This window comes from Suncus etruscus, chromosome 16 (assembly GCF_024139225.1).
Source record: "Suncus etruscus isolate mSunEtr1 chromosome 16, mSunEtr1.pri.cur, whole genome shotgun sequence".
NCBI classification, from domain to species: Eukaryota; Metazoa; Chordata; class Mammalia; order Eulipotyphla; family Soricidae; genus Suncus; species Suncus etruscus.
In genome coordinates this window covers 83019562-83039747 of record NC_064863.1, presented here as the reverse complement: position 1 = coordinate 83039747, position 20186 = coordinate 83019562, and the positions used below count along the sequence as shown (strand labels likewise).

Below are 20186 nucleotides of genomic sequence, written 5' to 3'. Positions count from 1 at the left end.
GGGAGGTAGGACGGGAACAGAGGTGGGGGGAGGACAATTTGGTGATGGGAATTCCCCTGATTTTATGTTAATATGTACCTAAAATATTATTGTCAATAATATGTAGGCCACTATGATTAAAATAAAAATTATATTAAAAATAAATAAAAATAAAAATAAAAATATTTAGAAAAAATAGGCTGGGATCTGTTTGGAAAAAGCCAAAGTAAAGATGGCATTCCTTAAGTAATGTAGATATGTTTTTTCAAATTGTGGTGTAATAGAAATACATTATATTAATTTTAGAAGAATAATATATGGATATATTGCTAAATGAGATCATAATCTAGTAAACACTTAACATAATCAGAATTTATTTTTCTGTTTTGGGTTTTAATGCCACATCTGACAGTAATCAAATTCCTAATTTTCACTCAGGGAAAACTCTTGGCAGGAGCCAGGGGATCATATGAGGCTCCAGGGACAGAACCCTGAGCAAGACAAGTGCCCTACCTCTTCATCTCAGTTTGTGTGTGTGTGTGTGTGTGTGTGTGTGTGTGTGTGTGTGTGTGTGTGTGTGTGTGTGATGAAATGTGTTTCTTTTTTCTTTTGGATTTTTTTTTAAGGAGGAGGAACATCTAGTTCTAGTGTCTTTTTTAGGACTTTCTTTTTGCTCTGTGTTTAGAGATCATTCTAAATAGTACTCAGAGACCATATGATGTGCCCTGGACCCAACTGGGTTCTGTTACATGCAAATCAAGTGCCTGTGCTAATTCTCATACCAAGCAAAGAGGTCTTTAGAAGACGCTAGAAAGGATGTCTTTAAAACACGTGGAAGGAAATCTCTCTAGAATTTGGGGGTGGGATAAGTGTACTTCAATGGTATATTGTTATTTATTCTTTTATGCATGTATTTGCATTAGAAGAGCAGTGCAGGACTGGAGCTACAGCACAGAGTTAGGACATTTGCTTTGCTCCTGGCTGATCCAGGACAACCTGAGTTCTATCCCCGGCATCCCATATGTTGCCCCAAGCCAGGAGCGATTTCTGAGTGCATAGCCAGAAGTACCCCTTGAGCATCACTGGGTGTGGCCCAAAAACAAAAAATAAAAAAAGAAGAGCAGTGCAATGTTTTATGTTGTTTTGAATTATTGAACTTGATTAATATTGCCTATTTAAGAAGTAAACGAATTTTGAAGTATGCACATTAAATTGAGCTTATTCAAGGGTATAAAAATAAGTTCTCTAACCCACAGATTTGGCTGGAAAAACAGAGTTGGAACAGTGTCAAGTTGATGGAATTGTGGACACACTGGATGATTTCATGTCTCGGTTTCCTTGGGCAGAGAAAAAGCAAGAAGTGAAAGTAAGTGATATGTTTTTTTTTCATTTGTGCTGTTTATTTGGAAAGTTCCCTTTTATTTAAGTCATATCAAGTGATACAGTAACTGTAAAACAAAGTACAGGGATGCTGGTTCTGCCTCTTCAAATGAGCTCTTCTCCACTTGCTGCCCTGTTTTTGGCCTTTTTTTTTTTTTAGGTCATCCTGGTGATGCTCGGGGGTTACTTCTAGCTCTGCACTCAGGAATTATTTCTGGTAGTGCTTGGAGATGCTAGGATTAAACCTGGGTTAAACATGTGCAAGGCAAGCAACTCTGTCCACTGTATGATCTCTCTCATCTTTCTTGTCTTTCCTTATGTGGGTTTTGCCCAGAATCTCTGTGTGTGGTGGAGACACTCCTGGAGATGTATTTTGAATGTGCAGTAAGTGACCAATACTCAAGAATACACGGGCCCGGAGAGATAGCACAGCGGCATTTGCCTTGCAAGTAGCCGATTTAGGACCAAAGGTGGTTGGTTCGAATCCCAGTGTCCCATATGGTCTCCCATGTCTGCCAGGAGCTATTTCTGAGCAGACAACCAGGAGTAATCCTTGAGCACTGCCGGGTGTGGCCCAAAAACCAAAAAAAAAAAAAAAAATACACACAATCTAGGCCAGTGTTCTACCACTTGCCCCTTACCTACTACCCCATTTTTTGCCATTTGTGTTGTTTCTTTAGGATTTACACATATTTCTTGGCGATATGTATATATGACAGTGATTCATTAACTTCTGTGGACTATGCTAGTTACTCCAAAATTCTTAGTTTATATTTATTTATATTGACTTATTTGGGTCTTGGGGGCATAGTCACTGGTTCTTGGGGATTGTTTGTGCTCATGGATCACTCCAAAGAGTGCTCAGGGAACCATATGTGATATCAGGAATCAAACAAATGTTGCTTTCATGCAAGACCAACAAGGCCATCAGGGCAGGGCCCCTGTACTCTCTCTCTCCAGCTCTTGTCATCTTGATTAGCTAGTTTATCTTGTACATAGTAAGTCATCCAAAATGATGTAAGTGGAGAGATAATACAATAAGCTGAGTACAACCTTGTTATAGGAGGTTCAAGTTTGAATTTTAACACCATAGAGTCCCCTGAACAATACCAGAAGAGATTCCAATCACATAACCAGAAGTATCCCTGAGCACTCCCAGGTGTAGTCTGAAAATAAAACAATGAACAACTGAAAAGCAATCAAAACTCCACAATTACATTAGTATGCCTATGCAAATATTACCGGAGATGTGGATTACAGAATATTATATTACTTTTCCTTCATTAATATTTTATCCATAAAGTCTTTTTTACCTTTTGCTTTTCTCTTAAATGATTTGATTTTGATTGCTGATCTCATCTGCCAATATTAAATTTCAGGGTATGACTTGTTGACCCTGGTCACTGTACAGAGCTGCAATGCATTCCTGGCCACTCTTCACCTTTGACTTCTGGTCACTGCACTCCCAGCGCCTATTTTTGAAGAGCTTCGGGCTCCTGGAGATTGTCCTTTGCCTTTTTCCCCCCTCTGCTTCTCTGGTGCAGTGTTCTGAAAGTTTAGAGGAAGGCCCATGCACGGGTGTGTATGTGCAAATGTGTGCCATGTACGCACATGAGCTAATCCCCTCACACATGCGCACACTCACTTGCTCAAGACAAGCACTATTGGTCTCACATCCTACAAAGATTAATTTTGGTGTATTTTTTTAAACAACTATCTGCCTTAGGCTAGAGAGATAAGTGGTAAAGAAGTAAGCTAAAATGATAACAGTGGGTAAAATGGTAAAGAATGAGGAAACTTAAAGGTGTAGGGTTCAGGGACTGGAGAGAGAGCACAGTGGAGAGTGCATTTGTCTTGCATGTGGCTGACCCTAGTTTGATCCCCAGTATCCCAAATTGTTGCCCAAACCCACTAGGAATGATTCCTGAGCACAGATCTAAGAGTAACCCCTGAGTACTATCACATGTGGTCCAAAAGCAAACAAACAAACAAAAAACAAGTTCATGGTCCAGAGATCTAGGAGAGGAGAAGGCTAAGAAACCTGGTACCATGTATATTTTTCTAAGTTCATCAAAAATAATCCCTGGGATTGGAGCGGTGGCACAAGCCATAAGGTGTCTGCCTTGCCCCTGCTAGCCCAGGACTATGGTTTGACCCCCCCCCCCCCCCCGCAGCGTCCCATATGATCCCCCAAGCCAGGAGAGATTGCTGAGCACATAGCCAGGAATAACCCCTGAGCATCACTGGGTGTGGCCGAAAAACAATAAAAAAAAAAAAAAGGTAATCCCTGACTCTAGAGCATTTGTACCCGCCTCCGCTTCTGCCCTTTAAGGGAGAGATTTCCGGCCAGCAGCTTTCTCTCAACCAGGACAGAAGGTAGAAGGCGAATACAAATAATTCGCAAGTGTTAAGCTCTTTTGTGAACACCTAGAAAATTAAGCTGCAGAAGTTAATAAAGCGCTCAAGGTGGGTTCCAGTCAAGAGGTTTATTGAGGAGAGAGGAGGGCTTTTATGCCCTGCTTCAGTGGGAGGAGCAGCAACATAGGATTGAAACTTAAACCAATCAGATTTGTACAGGTACAACGATTTTAACCAATGGGAGCATAGACACATTTTGATGGCGGGAAGGATAAGGAGGAACCTGGCAGGATGGGGGGAGGGGAAGCAAATCCTTAATAGATCTTTCTTTTGTGCAAGCAATAGGGATTACAGTTTAAGCCTTACAAAAACCTATCTATAATTACGTTTTTGAGAGCAGTTACAAAAACAGGTTCCATGGAAAGGTTAAGGAATCTGGTTTAAGCCAGATTCTGTGTGCTGGGCTAAATTTATTTGCAGAGTTTCTTTTTGGCTCGGGGCTAAGCAAACTTATGGCTTGAATCAGGCTCCGTCTCCCACAAGCATTGGCAAATGTGACCCCAACACCAAGTAAGAAAAAGAAAAAAGAAAAATTTACTGATGTTCCTTGTGGAGTGAACAGGATTTATTGACCTCAATCTTCTTCCCAAGATTACTATCCCCCTTACTGTAGAAAAAAGTACCACAGGAACCCAAAATAAGAAGCAAAGAGAAGAGCCAAGAATCTCAGAATTTAATATTTAGTATATAAAGAGATCCACTCAATTTCCTATTTGAAGGTTTTATGTCAGAAATTCTCAACCCAGATACCCCCTGTTTTAATTGCCCCTGCTTCTGCAATAGATGGAGAAGACAAAAGAGAAAATAACCTGCTGGAACTGCTTCCACCGCATTCAGGATATTTGCATCTCTCTCTCTCTCTCTCTCTTTTGTTTTTTTTTGGTTTTCGGGTCACACCCGGCGGTGCTCAGGGGTTACACCTGGCTGTCTGCTCAGGAATAGCTCCTGGCAGGCACGAGGGACCATGTGGGACACTGGGATTTGAACCAATCACCTTTGGTCCTGGATCAGCTGCTTGCAAGGCAAATGCCGCTGTGCTATCTCTCCGGGCCTGGATATTTGCATCTCTTCACTCCTTCTCTTACCCTGTTCGAACTGTGGACTGTTTCTCCCTGAGTCAACTTAGGCCAGAATGGGTACTATCTTTTGGCTTTCTCTTCAGTGCTAGTCACCCATTTATTCAACTTTCAGATTTGACTTGCCACTGTTTTCCATCTCTGGGGTACAGAGGATGTTCTTATTTTTTTCTAGTATGCATTTTCTTTGGTTTAAAGTAGAAAGTATTTGTATAAATAAGCCAATTTATCCATCATCTTTAATAAGAATGGTAAGTACATTCCCTTGGCCATTCCAACAGGGATTGTTCTGCTTTAGCACACATTGCAATTCCTGCTTTTTTTTTTGTTTTGTTTGTTTGTTTGTTTTTTGTTTTTTTTTTTGTTTTTTTTTGTTTGTTTTTTGGGCCACACCCGGTGATGCTCAGGGGTTACTCCTGGCTATGCGCTCAGAAGTCGCTCCTGGCTTGGGGGACCATATGGGATGCCGGGGGATCGAACCGCGGTCCGTCCTAGGCTAGCGCAGGCAAGGCAGGCACCTTACCTCTAGCGCCACCGCCTGGCCCCAGCAATTCCTGCTTTACATGTTTGCTTGTCTGCTTCCTCCAGAAAAATGGGTTCTGAGAGTTGCAGTCCTGTCTGTATTATTTGTGGTGTTACCATGTCTGTCACTATTCGTAGCTGGCATGACATTCTGATTGCATGGGTGGTGGAAATAGTTCAACTTGTTGGCACAGCCAGTGCTGACTCTCCCTCCCAGAGATGGTCTCAGGTAGAACTCCCTCTCTGCCCATCAGTTCTTCTGACTGCACTGCCCACTCCTCAGATGAAAGTATTGAAAAGCAATACTGATAGAGTTATCCAGGTCACATGCAACCTACTATCTCTTCAATATGTGACTAAGTCACTGGGGAAAAAGAGCTATCTTTTTCATTTCCCAAGTGAAAAAATTGAAGATTGTGTTATTTAATTAACTTGCTGAACTTATTTATCTAGTGAGTGCCAGAGCAGAAGGATCCAAACCCCAGCCACATGCTCAGATTCCTCATTCTTTTTTTAGTTTTCTTTATTTAAACACCGTGATTACAAATATGATTGTAGTTGTATGATAACAGTCATGTAAAGAACACCCCCCTTCACCAGTGCAAGATTCCTACCACCAATTTCCCAGATTTCCCTTCTCCCCAACCTACCCACACCTGTACTCAAGACAGGCTTTCTATTTCCCTCATTCATTCACATTGTTATGATAGTTTTCAGTGTAGTTATTTCTCTAACTGCATTCATCACTCTATGTGGTGAGCTTCATGTCATGAGCTGCACTTACATGGGAAGATGGGGGGAAATAAGGGTTGGGACTGAGGCAGTAAAAGATTAGAAATGAGTTTTGTAAGGGCAGTATCAAGGTCACAATACAAGATGGATATTATGCATATATAAACTATATGCATACAATACTATCAATAGGAGACCAAGGAGAAAAAATTTCCAGTGACTGTCCCAACATAAATCAGTGCTAGAACAACCTGCCCTCCTCCCAAAGCACATTCTCATTACTGTAGGGAGAGGTAGGGGGAAAGCCTGATGACCCCTATAGAGCCCACCTGGACTGGTGCCCAGGGAAGACCTGGAATCTAGGGGGAAAAGAGAGGGACAGAAGGGGGCCTGCCAAGCACCCCAGCTCTCCCCAGGCTAGGAAGAAGGCCTCCAGTACGAGGACTCCCAAACCCCATACCTGAGAAGAGCTGGCTTCAAAATCAAAGGGGAAACCGGAAGCCAGATACCTGTCCACCCTCCTCCTCATGCACCTCTCCCCTGGAGTAAGGAAGGAGGAGGGAAGCCTGAGGACCCCTAAGAATCCACCTGATCCCACTTCTGGCTATCTGAGCCAGCACCCAGAGGAGGGCTGGAGTCCAGGAAAAAAGAGGGGGACTGCTGGGGGCCTGCCAAGCTTCCCAGCTCTCCCCAGGCTAGGGAGAAGGCCTCCGGAATGGGGCCCCCCCAAACCCCATACCTGGCAAGAGCTGACCTCCAAAATCCAAGAAAATCGAAAGCCAGATATCTGCCCAAACTCCTCCCCATGCACCTCCCTCCTGGGGTACGGAGGGAGGGGGGAAGCCTGTGGATCCCTAAGAGTCCACCTGAACCCACTTCTGGCTATCTGAGCTCGCACCCAGGGAAGGCCTGGAGTCAGAGGGAAAAGACAAGGACAGCTGGGGGCCTGCCAAGCCTCCCAGTACTCCCCAGGCTAGGGAGAGGGCCTCTGGCATGGGACCACCCCAAACCCCATACCTGGTAAGAGCTGGCCTTCAGAATCAAAGAGGAAACCGGAAACCAGATATCTACCCGCCCTCATCCCCATGCATCTCCCCCTCCAGAGTGTGGAGGGAGGAGGAAAATCTGAGGACCCCTAAGAGTTCACCTGAACCCACTTCTGCTCCAATCAAGTCTACCGATGCTTTTTTTGAGCTCCCTGTACATCTTCCATAATTTTACTCTAAACTTCTTATTTGAGAGGATACCTAGCTGTTTCCTACTCTTTAGATTATCAGAGCAGCCATCTTGATTTCTTTAAACATGGGGGTGTTCTGCAAAATTTCTCCATTGGTAAGGCTGTAGATTTCTTCTTACAATGTGGAGAAATGGAATTCAGGGGTTAAAAGATAAGCACGGCCCCACATTTGTTGGGTGGGGACATCTTACCAGGTGTGGGTCCTGGAGAGATAATGGTCATTGCTGTCCGTAGGCTGGCTCAGCAGAAAAAAGGCAGAGAGAGCATGGCCGCTGTCCCTTTTAAGTCTCTGGGTGCCCAATCATAGGGCAGGAATTGGCCCCACATTCGTTGGGTGAGGACATCTTACTGGGTGTGGGTCCTGGAGAGATTATGGCCCTTGGTGTCTGTAGGCTGGCTCATCAGGAAAAAAGCTCATTCTTTTTTTTAAATAATCATTTTCATGGTGACCAAAGAATGAATAACAAATCTTTCACAGTAGTATTTATGGTACATAGTGACAATGAATCAGGGCCATTCCCACCACCAGGGTTGTCCTTCCTCCACCCCATTTTCAGCATGTGATTCCTCATTCTTAAGCCACAGTTCCAACAGTACTCAAAACAGCTAAGTGGAATATTCACCTGCACGGGTCTACATCCCAAAACACAGCACACATTGTGGCTCAAAAATAAAAAATAAACAAGTAAAAATTTTTGTTTGTTTTGTTTGGTGGCCACAATGGTGCTCAGGTCTTACTCTTCTGTTGGGGGGATCCACAACATCCAGCGTTGCTCAGAGGTTACTCCTGGCTGTGTGCTCAGGAATCACTCCTGGCAATACTCAGGGGACCATATGGGATGCTAGGGATTGAACCCGGGTTGGCCACATGCAAAGCAAATGCCCTACCCACTGTGCTATCACTTTAGTCCTCTGACTCTACATTCAGAAATCACTTCCTGCAGTGCTCAAGGGGCCATACAGGATGCCACGTATTGAACCAAGTCAACTGTGTGCAAGGCAAGCACCCTACCTACTGTACTATCATTCCAGCCCCATTACAACAAAAATTTTCGTCATAAATATATTTAATTATTAGAGTCATATGATGAGCCTAGCTTCTGATTTCTTTCTTACAAGTTGTCACTTAACTCCCATTGGTAATTCAAAATCTTTGTCTAAGAAGTAGGGATACAACAAAATCAACTTTGACATAGCTGGCAAGGTAGAAATTGTTAGCGTGATCATAGACTTTGCTACTTAGTATTTTCTTTTTGTAAAAAGTCAGATGCCATCTGCAGTTTACATGTCTGCATATATGAGGGACACCTGGAGACTTACAAAAGAGTAAAATATTTTACTTCACATGTTGAGTCCCCACTCCCACATTAATTGATTGCCTGTTTATCAATTTATTACTCCTCCCTTTCTATTTAGTCTGTGCCTTTCTGTGGTCCCATGCCTGAGACTATGTCCCAAAAGATATTGAGGGATCAGAGATAGTACAGGAGATAAGGTATTTACTTTGTGTGTGCCTCAGTTTCCAATATTATCTCTAGCACCACATATGGTCCTCATTCAAGCCAAGGGTCACTCCTGAACACAGAGGCACTGGATACAGACTGGGTGAGTAGCAGGGGTTTGGGGGAGCCCCCAAAACAAAAGCAAACAAAAAAGATGGCATTCTACTTTTATATCAGAATAACAATGCTCATCTATCATCTATCACTAAATTAAATACCCCTAAGAAGCATAACAGTATAAATTCATTAGTTAAACCATAGGAATGGAGAACATGTTATGAAAACTTACTTCAGGGCCCACACCCAGTAACAAGAAAGAAATGGGAGAAGTCCTTCCAGAGGCTATAATACCAATTTAAGAGAAGAAAGGGAAAAAGGAAGAAAAACATAAAAATCATACCAGAAAAATCAAACAAAAGAACTCCAGGACCCACACCCAGTAAGATGTCCCCACCCAACTAATGTGGGGCCAATTCCTGCCCTATGATTGGGCACTCAGAGACTTAAGTTATATTGTTATTATATCTGATTAATAAGCAGAACCTGGTTTTTAGTCCAAGAAAATTGCAGCTCTAAAAGGATCTAGGGAAGAGAAAAAGAGCATGTACAAAGCCTATTCCCATGACAGTATGCTTCAAGGGCAGAGAAACCCTTTATTTCTGAGGCCAAGAAAATTCCCTTTCTAATCTCCCCAATATTTACTGTGCCTATGCAAAAAAAATAATAAAAAAATCACAAATTAATTTTTTGTTATTGTTATTGTTTTTTTTTCTTTTTTGTGTGTGCTTTGTTTTGTTTTTATTTCAGGACCTTTGTTATTGTTTGGTTGTTATCTTTATTGCTGTGGTGCTTTTTGAGTACTTTTGTTTGATTTTTTTGGTATGATTTTTATGTTTTTCTTTCTTTTTCCCTTTCTTCTCTTAAATTGGTATTATAGCCTCTAGAAGGACTCCTCCCTTTTCTTTCTTGTTTGATTTTTACCTCCCCCTTTTTTTTTCTCTCTTTTCTTCCCTCCAAACAGAACCACATAACTTGAACCATCTTGTTCTGCCTCATAAATTGAGGGGAAAATAATAGAGGGTACCAAGAACAAACAGGTGTATGAACATTGAGTAGAAAAATTATCATACTTAAACACCAAATCCAAAGTCAACGACAACAGAATCAAAACCCAATCTACAACAAGCTAGACACAGAGGGGACCACTTATACTAGCAGCCTGGGGGCCAAAGGAGGGAGATATGGGATGCATGCTGGGAACAGGGTGAAGGGAGGACAACATTGGTGGTGGGAATACTCCTGATTCAATGTCACTATGTACCTTAAATATTACTGTGAAAGACTTGTAATCCACTTGGGTCAAAATAAAAATTATTTAATAAAAAAAAGAAAAAGAAAATTGCAGTTCTTTCCTAGTTCATCATTTAGTTTCCCTGCAGTAGTTTTCATTGCTGCCATCTTGTGGTCAGGTAAAATTTTCAAAATTTTAAAATCCGAATGCAAGCAGATTGAGGATTAATTTACTATTTGAAAATGTATTAGATAAAATATCATTTATAATATTAAACTCATTTAATTTTAATTGAAATGGTAAATTCAGTCTTTGAATTTTGCTCACCCTGAGATTGATCACTCGTGTTGCTTTGGTGTTCAATCTGTGGTCTTCTGAATGGGGTGAGTGATTGAATCACACTCAGAGTGGCTCAGGAGTGATTCCTGACGTATGCTCAGGAGGCTACTTTAAACTGGATGTCAGGGAATTATATGTCTTGCTAGGGATTGATGTGAGAAGCTGGGGCAAGGACTCAACCATTGTACCGTCAGCAGTCTCAATCTTTTTACTCATCTAGAACATGATAGGGCTAGGTGATGAGAAGCAGGATTGAAAGTATGTGAGACATTTAGTCTTTTTGTTTGTTCTGTTTTGGGCCACATCCAGTGGTTTTTAGGGATTACTCCTGGTGGCACTCTGGGGGGCCATTTGGGATACTGGGGATTAAACCCAAGTTGGCCATGGGCAAGGCAAAAGGCCCTACCCACTGTACTATTTTTCTGACTCCATGGTTCAGTCTTAAATGACTTTGGAAGTGGGATTTTATCTTTATTAATAATATATTTATTTAAGCACCATGATTACAAACATGTTTGTAGTTGGGTTTCAGTCATAAAAAGTACATCCCGGGCCCGGAGAGATAGCACAGCGGCTTTTGCCTTGCAAGCAGCCAATCCAGGACCAAAGGTGGTTGGTTCGAACCCCTGTGTCCCATATGGTCCCCTGTGCCTGCCAGGAGCTATTTCTGAGCAGACAGCCAGGAGGAACCCCTGAGCATCGCCGGGTATGGCCCAAAAAAAAAAAAAATACATCCCTCTTCACCACTGCCACATTGCCACCACCAATATCTCCCATATCTCTCCTCCTCCACACCTTGCCTGTATTCAAGACAGACATTCTACTTCTCTCAGTTATTACCATTTTTATAATAGTTGTTAGTGTAATTATTTCTCTAACCACACTCACCACTCTTTGTGGTAAGCTTCATATCATGGCCAGTTCTTTTAGCCCTCCTCTCTATTGTCTCTGGGTGTTATTATCATACTGTCTTTTTTTCTCAAATCCCATAGATGAGACTATTCTATGTCTATTTCTCTCCCTCTGACTTATTTCACTCAGCATAATAGTTTTCATGTTCATCCATGTATAGGAAAATTTTATAACTTTATTTTTCCTGACAGCTGCATAGTATTCCACTTTGTATATGTACCACTGTTTCTTTAGCCACTCATCTGTTGTTGGGCATCTAGGTTATTTCCAGTATCTGGCTATTGTAAATAGCACTACAAATGAATATAGGCGTGCAGAAGGCATTTTTGTATTGTGTTCTTGTGTTCCTAAGTTACATTCCTAAGAATGGTATAGCTAGACCATATTGGAGCTCATTTTCCAGTTTTTTGAGAATCTTCAGGAAGTGAGATTTTAAATTAATATCTTAGTTCTGAAGAGATAGTACAGCAGGCAGGACACACCTGGGTTTGATCAGAGCCTGCCAGGAGTGATTGCCCGAAAAACCAAAAAAAAAAAAAAAAAAGAATATTACATGTCATAGTGCCCAGGATATGAGTGAGAGAAACTATTCACCCAATACCCATCAGATAAGGGGCTAATATCCAAAATATACAGGGCACTGACAGAACTTTACAAGGAAAAAAAAAAACACCTAATCCCATCAAAAAATGAGTAGGCAGAAGAAAATACAAAGCTTGAAGCAGAAATCATTGAAGTAGAAATAAAAAAAAAGCAAACAAACAAACAAAAAACACAATCCAATAGATCAAAAAAAGCAAAAGTTGGTTCTTTGAGAACATAAACAAGATTGATAAACTTCTGGCAAAACTCACAAAGAAAGAAAGAGAAAGAAATTTTATACACCATATTAGAAATGAAAAGGGGGGGCCCGGAGAGATAGCACAGTGGTGTTTGCCTTGCAAGCAGCTGATCCAGGACCAAAGGTGGTTGGTTTGAATCCCGGTGTCCCATATGGTCCCCCGTGCCTGCCAGGAGCTATTTCTGAGCAGACAGCCAGGAGTAACCCCTGAGCACCGCTGGGTGTGGCCAAAAAAACCCAAAAACCATAAAAAAAAAAAGAAATGAAAAGGGGGAGATAACTACAGACATTGCAGAGTTTCAAAGAGTAATCAGAGAATACTTTGAGAAACTCTATGCCACAAAACATGAGAATGTGGCAGAAATGGACAAATTCTTAGACTCTTATAACCTTCCACCGCTGAATAAGGATGAGGTAGTATATCTAAATAGCCCCATAACTATTCAGGTAATTAAAATGGTAATCAAAGATCTTCCCAAAAGCCCAGGTCCAGATGGGTACTACTACAAATTCTTTTCAAGCTCTTTCATTAAATTGAAGAAACAGGAACACTTGTAAATAGTTTCTATGAAGATAACATCACCTTCATACCAAAACCAGACAGAGATGCTGCCAAAGAAGAAAATTACAGACTAATATCCCTGATGAGCACAAATGCAAATATCTTCAACAAAATCCTCGGAAATAGAATCCAATGCCTCATAGGGAAGGTCATACACATGGCCAAGTAGGTTTCATTCTAGGAATGCAGGATAATTTGACATATATAAATTAATCAACATAATACACCATATAAACAAAAAGAAAAATAAAAACCACATGATAATATCAATAGATGCAGAGAATGCATTTGATAAGATCCAGCACCCATTCTTGATAAAAACTCTGATCAAGATGGGAATGGAAGGAACTTTTCTCAATATAGTCAAGGCCATCTACCACAAGCAAATATTATTCTCAATGGAGACAAATTAAAAGCCTTTCCTCTAAAATCCGGTACAAGACAAGGTTGCCCTCTCTCACCACTCCTATTCAACATAGCACTGAAAGTACTTGCCCTAGCAATTAGGCAAGAAAAAGATATCAAGGACATCCAAATAGGAAAGGAAGAAGTCAAGCTCTCGCTGTTTGCAGATGACATGATATTATATTTATAAAACCCTAAAGACTGTCAAAAAGCTTCTAGAAACCATAGATTCCTAAAGCAAAATGGAGGTTACAAAATTAAATCGGAAAAGTCAATGGCCTTCTTCTACTCTAATGATAGAGAAGAAATGGACCTTAAAAAACAATCTCATTCGCATTAGTGCCACACAAACTCAAATATCTTGGAGTCAACTTAACTGAAGAGGTGAAGGACCTTTAAAAAAATACAAAATCCTGCTTCAAGAAATAAGAGAGAACACAAGGAAATGGAGAAATGGAGACACATCTGCTGTTCATGGATTGGCAGGATTAACATCCTTAAAATGTCAATTCTCCCCCAAAGCATTGTACAGATTTAATGTGATTCCTCTAAAGATACCCATGACCTTCTTCAAAAGAGTGGATCCAACACTCCTGAAATTCGTTTGCAACAATAAATGCCCATGAATAGCTAAAGCAATTCTTGGGAAAAGGATATGGGAGACATTACTTTTCCCAGTTTTAAATTGTATTACAAAGTAATAGTCATTTAAACAGCATGGTATTGGATAAAGACAGATCTTCATATCAGTGGAATAGACTTGAGTATTCAGATAATATTCCCCAGGCAAACAATCAACTAATCTTTGATACAGGGGCAGGAAATCCAAAATGGAGCAAGGAAAACCTCTTCAACAAGTGGTGTTGGTACAACTGGTTAGCCCCTTGCAAAAAAGTGAACCCAGACCCCCAGCTAACACATGCACAAAGGTTCAATCAAATGGATTAAAGACCTTGATATCGGACCTGAAACCATAAAATATATAGAACAACACATGGGTAAAACACTCCATAATATTGAGAAAAAAGACATCTTCAAGGAAGAAACAACACTCTCCAAACAAGTGGAAGTAGAGATAAATAGATGAGACTATATTAAGCTGAAAGACTTCTGTACCTCAAAGGAAATAGTGTCTAGGATACAGAAGCCACCCACAGAATGAGAGAAACTATTCACCCAATACCCATTAAATATATCCAAACTATACAAGGTACTAACAGAACTTAACAAGAATAAAACATCTAACCTCAACAAAAAATGGGGGAGAATAAATCAACAGACACTTTCTCAAAGAAATACAAATGGCCAAAAGACACATGAAGATATGCTCCACATCATTAATCATCAGGGAAATGAAAATCAAACAACAGTGAGATACCATCTCACACCACAGAGACTGGCATTTATCACAAAGAATGAGAACAATCAGTACTGGTGGGGATAGGGAGAGAAAGGAATTTTTATTCATTGCTGGTGAGAATGCTGTCTGGTCCAGCCTTTATGGAAACGATATGAAGATTTCTCAAAAAACTGGAACTTGGGCTCCCATATGATCCAGCTTTACCACTCTAGGGATATACCCTAGGAACATAAAAATACAATTTAAAAATCCCTTCCTCTATGGGGCCGGAGAGATAGCATGGAGGTAAGGCGTTTGCCTTTCATGCAGGAGGTCATCGGTTCGAATTCCGGCGCCCCATATGGTCCCCCGTGCCTGCCAGGAGCAATTTCTGAGCCTGGAGCCAGGAATAACCCCTGAGCACTGCCGGGTGTGACCCAAAAACCACACACACAAAAAAAATCCCTTCCTCACGCCTATATTCATTGCAGCACTATTTACAATACCTAGACCCTAGAAATAACCAAGATGCCCCTCAACAGATGAATGGCTAAAGAAACTGTGGTACATATACACAATGGAATATTATTCAGCCATCAGGAGAGATGATGTCATGAAATTCTCTTACACATGGATGTACATGGAACCTATTATGCTAAGTGAAATAAGTCAGAGAGAGATAGATACAGAATAGTCTTACTAATCTATGGGTTGTAAGAAAAGTTAAGGGCATTATTGTTTTTGTTTTTTTTTGTTTTGATTTTTGGGCTACACCCAGTAATGCTCAGGGTTTACTCCTGGCTATGCGCTCAGAAATCGCTCCTGGCTTGGGGGAACATATGGGATGCTGGGAGATCGAACCACAGTCTGGTCTGTCCTAGGCTAGCGTGGGCAAGCCTTACTGCTTGCACCACTGCTTTGACCCCAAGGGCATTATTGTAGTAATCCCCAGAGACAATAGAGATGAGGGTCGGAAGGACCGGATCACAATATGAAGCTCACCACAAAGAGTAGTGGTGCAGTTAGGGAAATAACTACACTAACAACTATCATGACAAATTTAACAAGTGAGAGAAGTAAAATGTCTGTCTCAAATACAGACAAGTGTTGGGAAGAAGGCAGTGTGGGGCATTGGTGGTGGGAATGCTGCACTGATGAAGGGGGGTGTACAGTTTATGACTGAAACCAACTACAATCATGCTTGTAATCATGGTGCTTAAATAAATATATATTAAAAAAACTAAATGCATATGTTAACTTTTCTTTTCTTTTTCTTTTTTTGTTTTTTGTTTTTTGTTTTTTTGGGCCACACCCAGTGGTGCTCAGGGGTTACTCCTGGCTGTCTGCTCAGAAATAGTTCCTGGCAGGCACAGGGGACCATATGGGACACCGGGATTCGAACCAACCACCTTAGGTCTAGATCAGCTGCTTGCAAGGCAAACACCACTGTGCTATCTCTCCGGGCCCATATGTTAACTTTTCTAGGATTTGGTTTGCATTCTTATCTCCCACAACATGTCAGCAAAGAGCACCTCTGGGGTGAATTTTGTACATCATACTCAAGCAGAGGACCAAGTCATAAAAACAGCTGGTAGGATGCTTGTCTAGCACGATCTTGACTCAAGTTTGATCCCCGAAATCCCATATGCTCCCAAGCCTCTCAGGAGTCATTTCCAAGTTCAGTGCAGAGCCAAGATAATTTGTGAGTGCTGCTGGGTGTGGTACAGAAACAAACAAAAACAAAACAAAACTAAAAATTCTATAAGTATTATATATTGTAACATGTCATCTAAATCATAAGATAGAAATCCTCCTTTCTATTAAAGTTATATTCCTTATTATACCCCTCTTTATTAAAAGTTATTTTGTTCTCCCTCTCCTAGGACCAGGTGTTTAATGAACTGCTCACACATGATGCACCTCATCTTCTGCAAGATTTGGATACATACTTAGGGGGAAAAGAGTGGTTTATTGGTAGTTCTGTGAGTATATTTTTTATATTAAAATACAAGAAAATGGGCCCGGAGAGATAGCACAGCGGCGTTTGCTTTGCAAGCAGCCGATCCAGGACCAAAGGTGGTTGGTTCGAATCCCGGTGTCCCATAGGGTCCCCCGTGCCTGCCAGGAGCTATTTCTGAGCAGACAGCCAGGAGTAACCCCTGAGCAATGCCGGGTGTGGCCCAAAAACAAACAAACAAAAAAAACCAAGAAAATATATATTTGTATATTTAAACTTTAAACATTGTATGTGCTAATTAACTAATTTACTTATTGGTTTTGGAGTCATGCCTGGCAGTGCTCAGGAGTTACTCCCAGATCAGTGTTCCAATGGTGCTTGTGGTGTCACCAATGGGACCATGTGGTTTTAGAAATAAAACTGTGTTAGTGTGTTCTATAATCCATATTTTATTTAAATAAAATAATAGACCAAAAAACTTACACACATTCGTTTTTAACTTCCCCATAAGAAGGAAATAGGTTAGAGAGCAGGAATAAAGGCTAAACTTTGAATACATCTTTTTATTTGATCTGGCTTTTGAACCATGCACTAAAATGATTTACACATTTATAAGAACAAAAACAATACATGTAAACCTGTCACTATTAAGCAAAAATAATGTGGAATAAAACATCTGATATCAAATTGAAGCATAAGGTCTATAGAAAAATACTTAAATACTCTGTTGTGAAGAACTACTTTAAGAAATAACATGGCCAGAGTCATAGAACGGCAGTTAGGGCATTTGCCTTGCATGTAGTTGACCCAGGTTTGATCTCTGGCATGGTATATATTCCCCCAAGCACCGCCAGTAGTAATTCCTAAGTTCAGAGTCCGAAGTAACCCCTGAGCATCACCGGTGTGCCCAAAAACCAAAGAAAGAGAAAGAAAAGAAATAACATAGAAAGGGCTGAAGCAATCGTACAGTGGATAGAGCATTTGCTTTGCATGCAGCACACCCAGATTCAATCCAAGACATCTTGAGCAAAAACCGTTCTCTGAGCATTGTTCGCTGTGCCCCCCCCCCAAACAAAAACAAACAAAACAAGAAAAAATAAAACAAAAACACACAAGAAATCACATGAAGAGACAGAAGTAGGACTCAGGCATCTTTGATCTTCAGCAACTCCTGTTACCCCAGCATGTGGTTTTGAAAGCCCCTGAGCACTGCACAGGTAATGCAGAAGGTCCCTAGCACCTCAAGGCCCTGGCCATACTGCCTCATTACCCTGTACTGAACCACCGATCTATAGTCCTCTGTTCTCTACTTGGAGAGTGACCATAACCTTTGCATGCTGGGAATATGGTGCTATCTATCATTTTCTATCATACATACATTTTACTTGGATACTAACAACATATTATTTTTAACTAAAAAAGGAAGACTTATCACTAAAGAATTTTGCCTTTTGTGGTCTAAGATAGTGTAGGGTTAAGATACTTGCCTGTAGGGCCCGGAGAGATAGCACAGCGGTGTTTGCCTTGCAAGCAGCCGATCCAGGACCAAAGGTGGTTGGTTCAAATCCCAGTGTCCCATATGGTCCCCCGTGCCTGCCAGGAGCTATTCCTGAGCAGACAGCCAGGAGGAACCCCTGAGCACCGCCGGGTGTGGCCCAAAAACCAAAAAAAAAAAAAAAGATACTTGCCTGACACGCTGCCTTTTTCAAATTCCTGCACCCCAGAGCTGGAGTGGGCAGAGTTCTGACTTGCATGCAGCCAACCTGGTTTCTATCCTCAACATCCCATGAGGTCCATTGAGCTCTGCCAAGAGTGAATCCTGAGCACTGCCAGCTGGAGCTTCCTCATATCCTGGCACCCAACATGTCCACATACCCCATGCTCTAGCAGGAACAAGCCCTGAGCACTGTTGAATGTGTCCTGAAAACTTAAAGTTACACCCCCGAAAATGAACATTTTTGCCTCTTATGCTAAAATGTAAATATTTGTTTTCTTAAAACTAGGTAACTTGGGCAGACTTTTACTGGGAAATTTGCAGTACCACTCTCTTGGTCTTTAAACCAGACCTGCTGGACAGCCATCCTACGCTGATGATGTTACAGAAGAGGGTTCAAGCCATTCCGGCCATCGCTAACTGGATACAACGAAGGCCCCAGACCAAACTCTAAATGATACCTACTGCTGCCTCACTCTGCTGGTCCTCTTTTCCTTTTGTGGCACTCTTTCAGCTGACCATATGGTCTGTATTTCCCTTCTCAGTTTCACCAAAGCTGCTGTCATCTTCAGCTTGAAAAGAATCAATAAAGTGGGAAAAGAGAAAAACAGCTTCTAGTTTCTAGTATCCTTTTTTCCCATGTCATTGCCATGAATGTTTCCACGTCATTTACAAGACAGGAAAACCATTTACTAGCAAGTGGGCCTCACCTTGCAGTGATCTTCACATGCAAACACCTCAGTCATGCACTTCAGTCAACACACATACACTTCAGTTCAACAACACTTATCTCCATGGTGTGTTAAGTAAAAGAAGTCATAGAAAGGACACACTTGACTACTATCTTTTTAGTCTACAAATTACCAATAATGATTCAGTCTAATGATCAATCTGATCAGTTCTTTCTAAGTCTGTACCTGGCCACTACATATCTGTTACTCACAGACAGAAAAGTGTTTAACACTGTCTGCTTTCTTATAATGGTACTTCAAGATTTTCAAAAGAGCTCCTAATACACATGACTAAAGATACTGACAGTAACACAATACTGGTGGGCGTCTTTTTTTTGCCCTTTATTCATATTTAATTGATATGCACATAATTCCAATACCACATCCTCCCTCTTTAACTCTCTTCTATCACAATAGATACATCAAAATTGGAAAAACTCAAGAAGGAATCACTGTGGTGTGGACCACAAGAGGTGTGGACCAACCAATAGAACAGTGGGAGGGCATTTGCCTTGAAAGCAGCTGACCCCGGTTTGATCCCCACATCCTCTATACTACCCTGAGCACTGTCAGGAGTGATTCCTGTGTGCACAGGAGGAGTAACCTGCTGGATGTGATCCCAACACAAAATAAAAAGATGTGCCTAGAAAATATATAGATAAGTAAATGATTGATAGATAGATATACAGATATATCTCCCTTTATCTCCCTCTCCATCAAAGTTGAGTAAACAACATTGAACCTTCTCCATGATAGGCTTCATGCTGGGTTACAAAACATATCTCCATAAAATCACTTAACTATAAATAATAGCAACTACCATCTCAGATTACAAGCTTTGAAACTGATATTACTTAAAAATAAAAAAAAAGTCTTGGAAATTAAACAACTCACCACTGAGCGAACATTGGAGCAAATAAAAAAAATTCCAGGAAGCAAAGACATGAGTTACAAGAACATATAAGACACAATAAAAGCAGTATTTAGGGTGGAAATGCAAAACTATTAGCAATGCAAGTGTTCAATAAGAACCAGGAAACGGCACAAATGGATAGAAGCAGAGCTTAAATAGCAAGGAAAAGACCAGCAAAAGAGCCCAAAGCAAGTAAAAAAAGAAAGAAAATTGAAAAGAAAATTAGAAATTAGGAAAAAATAAATCGGAAATAAAAGATAAAAAAAATAAAATAATAAAATAAAGATAAAAAAAATCAAAGATCAAGAAGTTCTGGGGCCACTCTCCACATGGCCA

At 40.9% G+C, this 20186-nt stretch overlaps 1 protein-coding gene across 1 annotated transcript in view; it reads left to right on the top strand.

The window, feature by feature from the left end:
- The window catches only part of HPGDS (hematopoietic prostaglandin D synthase), a 30559-nt gene extending 11899 nt beyond the window's left edge, over nt 1-18660 (top strand). The window contains exons 3-5 of the mRNA XM_049789985.1: nt 1236-1345; nt 16419-16517; nt 18496-18660. Of these exons, the coding sequence (XP_049645942.1) occupies nt 1236-1345; nt 16419-16517; nt 18496-18660 (374 nt within the window). The remainder of the gene's footprint in view (nt 1-1235; nt 1346-16418; nt 16518-18495) is intronic.
- The last annotated feature ends 1526 nt before the right edge of the window (nt 18661-20186 follow it).